The following is a 10,565-nucleotide window of genomic DNA, read 5'->3' on the forward strand; positions in this document are numbered from 1 at the left end:
AAAATCCTCCCTGGGCCTCGAGCAATCAAGTCTCCATGGTAAGCTGGACACAGAACAGAACAGAATAGTCCAGAGAATGAAAGAGAACATATTGGGGAGAAAAGCCGCTCTCGCCCTCACTCACAAAAACACAGAGTTCAACCTATATGCATTCAGAGACGTGACACATTTATTCTCGCCTGTGTGCACACAAGTTCGCCTCACCTCACATGTGAACTGCAGACATGAAAATCACTGTTACCTGTTGGAAACCCATTTTCTCTGCACAACAACTTTGGTAATTTGCCAGCACATCGAAGATGTACAGTACAAACAAACACACGCGCGCACAACAGTACACGTCGGATTAGCAGCGGAAAGAGACGGAGTCAACTGTGAGCCCTGAACAAAATTACCATAATTATCCATAACCATAAATAAGCCTGATGATGATGATGATGGTTTTAACAATAATAATAGCAATTCACCCTGAGTGCTTTTTCAAATAACAGTGACAGCATTAGCCACACTGCAAACAGGAAAAAATGAAAGGCTCAGTGCTTTGAGAGCTCTTCTTCGCTGCCACTGCTGATGGGGCAAATTGGCAGGCAGAGCGAGCGGACAGGGGTCCTTAAGACAGATGTAAAAATAGTATGCTGTCGATTTGCCCGTTGCGCTGGCGCGGCTCCAAGGAAAACAAAATAACAGGAGTTGAGGAATAACAGGAAAAGGGAGAAGCCGCGGTGAAAGTATGCCCGAGTTCCTGTCACTTAGCACAGGTCACACCTAATGTCACCTTCCTCTGGACACAGGACGGGAAAGAACAGCCTCTCACAACAATGTCTCTGCCATCTGGTCATGTCTTAAAATACTACAGCAATATATATATATATATATATATACATATATATATACATGTTTCCTCCGACTCGCTCCTTCTCCTTTCACTTGAGTCAATATGTGTGATGATCCTCGCTGCTGGTGGCGATCTCTGAGCTACCAAAGCCAACATGGGCCACTCCCAGCTCTCAACACCCCCTGGTACTGCCACTTTACACTCTCACACACAGACACACACACACACACACACACGTACACACACACACACACACACACAATTATACTTCAACCTTTTCATAACTGCCTGGACCTTGGTGACAGCTGCTGCATTCTTGCCGTGTCAGAGTGTGTCACTGCGTGTGTGTGTGTGTGTGTGTGTGTGTGTGTGTGTGTGTGTGTGTGTGTGTGTGTGTTCGCCTGGCCCTGTGCTTCTGTCCCCCTCATTAGCCAGTGGCGGGGTGGTGACATCCTTAGCGACCGGCCCTTCAAACACACACACTTCCTCTTCACACCAGCGACTTCTCCCGACTACAGGAAACTACACAAAGACAAATATCCAACAGCCCACTTTTGAAAGGAGACATGTAGAAAAGGAAAAAGAGAGTGAAAGGAGTGACGCGCAGTTGCTTGAACAGCCATCAGCACGGAAAAACGCAATAGAATTCTTACACTTTTCCATACAATCAGTGTGTATTTTTTGTGTTTGTATTATTAAACATTATGTTTTCAGTGCAGTGAGGGTCTAAACATGCCATGGCTGAGTTTAATAAACCCCATATGCAACTGCCACACTGTGTTCAACACGATGCTAACCGCCTTCAATACCACATGAATCTCCTTAATGTCACATGTTAAGATTTCTATTCACATTACTGCTACTTTATTGATTACTTTGTAAAAGCAGCTCACATAATAACAGTAAATATTGATAATATTGAATTTCTCTCCTTTTACATGCACATGCCCACACAGGACTAAAAGAAGTCCCTGAAAGACTCAAACGTAGTAGATTTCACCAATCAGCCCTCTGATAAGAGCAGAGCCGATAGCTTTGCATTTCTATCGTTCCTCAACACTCGCGCACACACACACACACAACACGCTGCCCTGCCAGACATGATAAAGAAAGCCTTTTGACTTCTATAATAGTTTCTCTACGTTCTGTATCCTCCCCATTATTCTTCTTATTCATGCATTCACCATGGTATAGTGAGGCGGCCGTCTCCTCAGGAAAAAAAACGGAAACAGCTGACATAGAACCCGTGAGTGATGCTCACATGATGCTTATTGATTGCTGGTTGCCCCGGGTCTCGCACACAGAGTCAGGGTCGGTGCTTACCCAGAACGCTGGTCCTGCAGGCATTACTGCGCGGCTACAGAGGTTACTGTATGACCCGGGACACACATGATCACGGCCATGTGCGAGTCCGATTTTTTTCTGGCAAGTTCAATGCATGTACTATAAAGCTAAAAGATTTTAAAAAAAATGTTAACAGGTTATGACAGTAAGAGATGGTGAGGATAAGAAAGGAAAATGAGGAGTCTTATTGACGGATTTCCTCAACAGTCTGACAAAAAAATATGGAAATAAAATCATAGCTATTGATTTTTATCCACTAAAAAATATACTGTTAATGTGTACCGTAGATGAAACAGAAAAATGTTCATCAAACGGCATAACAAGAAAACAAATGATATAAATCTATCTTCGGATTCCGATACAAATGAAAGGACATTTTTGTGAAAAGCCAGTTGAAACAAGTTAAAAGTAAAAATGTTGTGGACGTCATATCTCCGTGGTTGGTGCCTGGGTGAATATAGTGTGGACCACAGCATGAATGGGACCTTGTACATCCTCCTACTCCGTCAAACTAGATGGCTTCTTAATAGTACACACACACACACACACACACACACACGTACAGTAAATATACAAGTAGCTGCAGCCGCCTTCCCACTCAATCTTACTCTCCCATTTCTGTGCTCTCTCTTGTAGAAATAATGCTGCCTTCAGGAAACACTCACATCAACATTGCTTCATTGCAAAAAGACACAGCGAGATGCCCGCTGACTGAATGCCACAGCGGCCTTTCTCAGCGCTGCTTGCGTTATCTGCACCCTCTAAAAAGGCCAGTTACAGTGCAGTAATCTCATTAAACAATAAGCCAGCAACAACTTTACTGCGAGGGACAAGAACGGATCTGTTCTGGTGAAGACGTAGCTTTAAACCTTCTCCAATCAGGCTGATTGAGAGGTACACCCGGCCACTTCCTCTCTTTGAAGAAACACTGTGCTCCTTCTGACACTTGTCCTTGCGTCTTATTGAAAGCGGTAATCCTGACGCCCAACGTGGCCCTTTGTTACACACATTCAATGCCAAGAGCCCCTTCTAATAAAACACTCTGATTTAGCATGTGGAGGACGGCTGGTGGAGACAGAGTTTTAGGTGGGAAAGATAGTCGAGAAAAAGAGGCGGTGAGGTGTGGGGAGTAAGTCGAGGAAGGAAACGCAAGTGAGAGAAGAAGAAGAAGAAGGAGAAGAAGAAGAAGAGGCAGTGAGACACAGAGACAAAAGAAGAAAAAGCAAAAGTAGTAATGGGGGAAGTGGTGCATGTCTTTTCTGCAAATCTCCTCTTTCACCTCTGCTCTCCTCCAGCTCTCCAGCCAAGGCCAGCCAAGAGACACTTCACCTCGCACCCACACACACATGGAGCCGGAGCCAACACGCAGAAACACACACGCACGCACACACACACACACACACTCTCTCTCGCTCTCGCTCTCTCCCGCACGCACACACTCACACAACTGGCATATGAGTATGTAGCCACCCACTCAGAAAATAAATGGCAAAAGCACAGACACGCATGCCTAACGCACGCCTAACGCACGCATGCACATACATAATTTCAGTGTCAGAGCACACACATGCACGTTTGACACCAGATACATGTACGTATAGGCAGCCATATGCTCTGTGTGCAGCGACCCATCAAAGACAGACATGGAAATGATAACAGTTGAGTGTAACGACACACACGTGCACATTCACTGACTGTGGATAATTCTACACATATGTATCAAATCACTGCCTCCCAGTCACACACAATGGCAAGAAGCAATGCATATGCACCACATGTGCAGCACGCCTGTACCCCACTGTGTAAAACAACCGGTGCGCGCACACACACACACACACACACACACACACACACACACACTCACCACTGTAAGTGTATCACTGTGTTAATAGGCAGATTAGCGCGTTCTGTGATCTGCACTGAAGAGGATAATATCAACTTCATTTCTTCAGTCAGACAAAACAAAGCAGAGCATGTTATTCCGCTCATACGTCTGTCATCATGTCCTCACAGCTAACACACAGACAGGATTGTATAGGCTGCACTGCATTAACAAAATAATAAATGAACCAGTATAATTGTAAAATTGCCCCAAACAAAAACTTTAAATATGATAGACGACATGAATACCCTAGAAAATATTGGAAGAAAGACGCAAATAGAAGAACCGAAGCCAGATTTTAGAAATTCAGAGTAGATATTTATATTTATATTTTTTGTACAACCAATAGAGCGAGCAAGAACAATCCCAACAATTTGTTTTTTTAATAAAAATGGGCATTTTGAACTCATCACAGCACAGTTTTTGTTTTTACTGAGGTGGGGAAAAAATGTAATTACCATTAGAAATATATAAATATCAATTTGTATTACAATCCTCTGCAGCTTATTAGTTTAAGTTTATTAAAGTTGTCTTTTTCAGGATCTTAAATTTGCAAATGCTCGATATGAGGGAAATGCAGACTTGTGGGTCTGGGTTTGGAAAACGTCTGTGCAATTTGAAGAATGCAAAAACCTAAAATGAAAAAATTATAAGAAACTGTTTATTATTATTGTTATTTATTTTCTTATCATTCTTAATATGATTGTCATGTACAATTCTCCATGTATTTGTAATTAATATGTCCACATTGTAAACCCTCGTATATGTGGATACTCGACCTGTCGCACTTCAAAGGAAGCGGCGTTACAGCACCCTTGTAAAAAGAAAAGTAAAATGCTATTTTAGAGATCGCTTTAGATTTGAAGACATTCCTCTCTCTCTCTCTCTCTCTCTCTCTCTCTCTCTCTCTCTCTCTCTCTCTCTCTCTCTCTCTCTCTCTCTCTCTCTCTCTCTCTCTCTCTCTCTCTCTCTCTCTCTCTCTCTCTCTCTCTCTCTCTCTCTCTCTCTCTCTCTCTCTCTCTCTCTCTCTCTCTCTCTCTCTCTCTCCTATGAGCACCAGATCCTCAGGTGGAGGTTAGGGCGCATTTCTTTACGAGCTTTTCTAATCCTTGTGTTGTTCCTTCGTTCCTCCAACTTGAAGCAGAGAAGAAATATAAATCTAAAAGAGACGCGATGCACGGCTGCTGTATTGTGGAGGAATTATCCCTGATGAACCAATTAGCTCGTATCACTTAACTCCGGGCTTTTTAACTTGCAAGGGTCGATATTCATAGCCACGCATGTACAGCTGCGGGTCAATTAAGGCTCCAAATAGTATCACTCCGTAATGAATGGGAATTTATTCAACTCCTAATTCATGTTTGTATTTTTTTCCTCCATAAAAACAATTATGAAACTTCCCTCTTGCATTGTTTTGTAAAATGTGCGCCGATTTCTGAACATTAGGAAGCTGAGAAAACAGCATGTATCCAATCCATGTCATTGATTTCATTTAAATTGCATGCTGTTCGTGTTGTTTCCTGTTGACAATTGCGTGGATTATGGCGGTTGAGAATCTCCTGCTATGCGTTTCAGGAAAGAAATGATTAAAAGCCTATTACAGTAAGGCCTCTTATGAGAGGTGTAAATTATTCGCTTGCAGTCGTGCCTTAATCGCGACTGTTGTTAATTTCGTTAGTTGAGAGAAACACGCAATAATAAAATGCGGTTGCATGTCGACATATTATCAATATGCAATCTTAACTCAATAAAATATAATACAAATGATTTAATTCACCTTTATTTTTCATCTGTTGCTCCTAATTGTAACAGTATCCCCTCTAGCAAAATATTCCGGGGGGAAATGTTTCATTGTCTTGAAAAGACAAGTGACTATGGCAATACATTCATTTATTAAATCAGAAATATAAAATACGTGATCATGCCTTGCATGCAGGAATCAATCAAAAAGGAAATCAATAAATTCTGAGGTGATATACGTTCTCGAATTGGCATCTATTTTTTGTTTTATCTTTATTTACGCTGGAGGAGACAGGTGCTGCTTTTTATTTGTGATTGATTGTGTTATAAAACACATCGAAGACACTTTCTTTACTTTCATCGGTCACTGATGTTCATGCACCGATATGTTCAGACACCTGCTGTAATCCACGATCTTTATTTCAGGCATTTCAATCGTGTAAGGAAAATACCTGCATTCATGTTAAAATACTAGTTTCAATTTTTCTAAAGTCTTGTGTGTGTGTGTGTGTGTGTGTGTGTGTGTGTGTGTGTGTGTGTGTGTGTGTGTGTGTGTGTGTGTGTGTGTGTTTTACAAGAAATGTCCAAAGTGTTGCCAAATGTTCTGGCTTGTTGATGCCCTGCTCCTCTCCACTGCCTAAACGCACTGCGCACAGCTGTGTCGCGTCTCCATCGATCAAATGGAAATATAATTTGGCCTAACAACGTTAAAATACCACATCCCTCGTGTCACCTAGTTGATCTTTAAGGGAGATAGTTTAGATTTAGAAAACACAAGCCCATACCGCATTTCGCTCCTCCAACACCCCAGGGTGCGCCAACCTCGGCAAACACAAAGTCATTATCGGATAGATTCCAAGAAGGCGAGTCTGTCAAGGAACAGGCTTCCTTCGGAGGATTTATGTCATGCCTACTAAACATGGGAAGATGTCTTCAAAGTGGTGCGAGGAAGGATAAATAGCAGCGAGTCCCTCGGCTGATTATACTGAAACAACGGTGCGCATTTGTAAAAAGGATTGGGGATGCAAACATGGGGTCCCAGCAGATGATGAGCGCAGGGGCCCATCCACCTGCTTCACACCGGGAAAGAGGGAGGAGGAGCACTCTCTTGTCTGTACGGCCCTTTGCTTCACTTATCAACACTTTTTATGGTCGTTTCTTTAAGGACAATTTTAAGGACAGGGATTTGTAAAAAGAAATAAAAAATTAAAAAAATTTAAAAAAAAGTGTAGGGATGCTATTCATTGAAATAAGTATGTTTGGTAGCTATTAGGATGAGTGAAAGACAGATAAACGTCCACTTCAGTAAAACAACACAACAATATCTGAAAATGTGCTTTCAGAAATACGATATTTGATCACTTACATATGGATATGTTAATGTCAACACAGCGGTTTCACCTTTAGGATTACACCTCTGGGATTGAAAAAAACCACCTTTAAATGTCGTCAAAGTGACAAAATAAGTTCCTCATCATTTACAACCAAGAGCCGCGGCTGTTGCGCAAGAGCCGCTGTGGTCTGAGTGTGTAACAGCATGTGTATGGTACGGAGAGCCTGCAGGTCCCGCTATGATTAACTGCAACCTAACAACCATCCTCTATCTTTACTGTCTCCCCCTCACGTGCGCGCGAACGGACGCACACAAACACGCAAACACACACACACACACACACACTTGCACTCACTTCTCTTCCCTCTCCTTACCTGACTGATTTCCCCGGTCCCTTAAAAACAGCTCTCTAACTTGGGGGCTGCTCGAAAATAATAAAAAAATATTTTTTAAAAGCTAATAAACAAGAGAGAAATTCAGTGTAACATCCACGATAACAGGCGAGAAATGTCGGGAGGAGTTGTGGACTTTCCCTCGGCCGTTGGAGGCGATCTGTTATCATCATTACTTTTCCAGACGAGCCTGTTTTCATTCGCGGCTCCTCTGCTGTTCTGTAGCCGCGCGAGGGGCTTCCTGCCTCGGCCACATGAAGTCAATTAGCCGGTCCCAGAGGGGTGCCCCTTCCCGAGTCTTTATCGGCACTGAGGTTACCAAAACACTGCTATTGCTTGCTTTTAAACTCCACACCGTTCATGGACCAATTACGGAGACTTAAGCATGTATGTAACGAATCCGGACAAGGGATAATCCATCAAATGCTGAAATACATGAATTAGGCCTCTCTGATTTTGTGCACATTTTGCATTAAAAATGTGTGTTTTTGCAAATACACAAAAAAATAGAATTTTTAGTTTTTTATGGGGCAGAAAATGACTCATGCATTGAATTAGTAAAAATAAAAGCAACACACACACACACACACACAGCATACATAAATGAAAACACTGTGTGTGGAACAACAACATTAAGACAGACACACAACATCAAATCTGATGTGTTCCAATGTGTGAAAAAGTTGCAAAAATGCAATTGCATTTCGGGATTCTTATTTTAAAACATACAATAATAAAACATTTCCCACACACCCCCTCCCCATTACCCCCTAGATTACACACACACATACTGACATACAAACAAACACCCTCTTCTTAACTCACAGACCAAGTAAGAACCACAACAGCCAACGTCTGAACATACACCAAGAGAAGAAACATCAAAGTTGAGTCCTTGGCTGAAAATGTGGAGCGAGTGAACAGGAGAGGAGGGAGAGAGGAAGAGGATGAAGGGGTGAGGCTGAGCTGACGTACCTGCTGGGACATTCTGTACAGGAGGTTGCTGTCAGTGCTCTGCTGCTGCCATGTCCCCATGAAGCCCGGCTGCTCAGCACTAGGCGGTCTGGTGCTGAACTGCATGGAGCTTTCGCCTGCTCCCTCAGCGCTGCTGCTAACGATGCTAATGCCACCCAGACCACTGCTGCTGCTGCTGCTACCGTGGCTACTGGAGGGGATGCTCGGGCAAACGCCAGCGCCGGCGGTGGGTCCGTTAGCCTTAGCTGGAGATAGCCTGGGCGGTTCCGGGTCTGTGCTGGGCTCTTGTGGGACTGTGTCGTCGCACTCACTGCCTCTCACATCCAACTCTGCCTCCTTGGACTTAGACCGAGAGAGGGAGAGACAGAGGAGGGAGGGCAGGAGGGATGAGGGAGTGTGAAGGAGGAGAGAAGAGAAAAAAAAAGTCAGTGAAGGTGGGCTCTTTGGGGTTGTGTTCCTTTTTTTTTCTTTTTTAGTCTTGCGCTGGTCCTGCTTAACCAGAAGGATAACAGTGTGAGGAGGTTGAGGGAGTAGATGTGTGTGTGAGGTTTCTTGGCAGCTCTGGTGGCAGAGGAGTGTGTGTGGAGTTAATTCTCAAGAAGAGAGAGAGAGAAGAGGGCTTGCAGTGAATTTCCTCGGGGGCCTCGTCTCGGACAAGGCAAGAGGAGCGGAGAACTGGAGGTGAGGAAGGATGAGGAGAAGGATGGAGGTGAGGAGGGGGGCTGATGAGAAGGAGAGCAAGAATGGAGTAAAAGGAAAAAGGGGGGGGGGTGTATGGGAATTAGATGTTGCCCATGGCCTCAGTTTCTGCTTTAATCCATTTTGTCATGTTGTACTTGGACATGGACTCAAGACAAATGCAAACACCTACATGTAAACACACACAATCTAACACCTTTCCCTGCATGCATGCACACATTAAGACCTCTAATTGTAAAGAAATACAAATAAAAAAGTAGGGTAGAAAAAGTTGAACCTGGGAGCTGCCATCAGCTGGATAAAAACACAATTTTTTTTCTGAGGCTTCAATATAAAAATGTTTACTATATTGAAACAGAAAACATCAACTTACTGTGAAACAGAAATAAACAGTTTCACATAAAATCTGTGTTCAAAGTAAGAAAAGAAAAAAAAAATGAAACAAAAAAAAAAATGAATCGAACTACAAAAAAGTCCCATGAAAAGCGACATTCAGCTAAAGCAGTTGAGCCCATAAAATGCATGAATGTCTCTTACCATCAATTCTGTGCCTGTCCCAGCAAAGTGAAGATGAGGTGTGGGAGTGAGCCACCAGCTATCCCTGCCTCGCGCTTCTCTCTCTCTCGCACTCTCTCTCTCTCTCTCTCTCTCGCTCGGAGATCGTATCCCTCTCTCGACGTCCGGCGCCTGTCCTCTCTCCCTGCTTCTCTCCCCCTCTCGCTCTCTCTCTCTCTCTCTGATTCCTCTGTACTCCGCTGCAGCCGCTGAGGAACTGGACTGAGCGCCTAAGTATGTGTGCGCGAGAGAGCGAGAGCATGTGAGAGCGAGCGAGCGAGCGAGCGAGTGTGTGTCGGGCCGGTGCAGGCTCAACTGAGTCAACTGTGCCGCTCCACTCTGAGACGCTCAGTGACATCGCGCTGCACGCTTTCTCACACACACACACACACACACACACACACACACACACACACACACACACACCCCCCCCCCCCTCCTCTGCTAGGGGGAGGAAGGTGGGGGCAAGCGCCATCGCAGAGCAGGAGAAGGTGGGGGGAGCGTTTGTCCCCCTGCCTTATTACCATTTGTGCTTCGAGCGGCCGGTACGTCTCAGAGCAACTTACTTCCCCTGAAGGACCATCCCGCCACACACACACACACACACACACACGCACACACACACACACACACACGCACGCACACACGCACACACACACACGGTGCTTAACAGCAAAAGAGCTTTTTACTTTGGAAAGAAAAAAAATCTTGAACAAAAGCATCACCGTTGCAGATCGTTATCAAGCATTTGTTTCTTTGTTTAAAAATGAGAAAAAGCAGTATTGTATTCAACAGAAAGGTTCTTTAATA

The 10,565-nt window shown here is 43.9% G+C and overlaps 1 protein-coding gene across 1 annotated transcript in view; it reads right to left on the reverse strand.

Annotated features, from left to right (window-relative positions):
- The window catches only part of bnc2 (basonuclin zinc finger protein 2), a gene marked incomplete at its 5' end in the record, with an annotated part of 91,976 nt that extends 83,370 nt beyond the window's left edge, over nt 1–8,606 (reverse strand). Inside the window, one exon of the mRNA XM_079278986.1 lies at nt 8,502–8,606. Coding sequence (XP_079135112.1) covers nt 8,502–8,606 — 105 coding nt within the window. The remainder of the gene's footprint in view (nt 1–8,501) is intronic.
- Nucleotides 8,607–10,565: the final 1,959 nt, after the last annotated feature.

Source organism: Melanostigma gelatinosum (assembly GCF_949748355.1).
Source record: "Melanostigma gelatinosum genome assembly, chromosome: 11".
NCBI lineage: Eukaryota > Metazoa > Chordata > Actinopteri > Perciformes > Zoarcidae > Melanostigma > Melanostigma gelatinosum.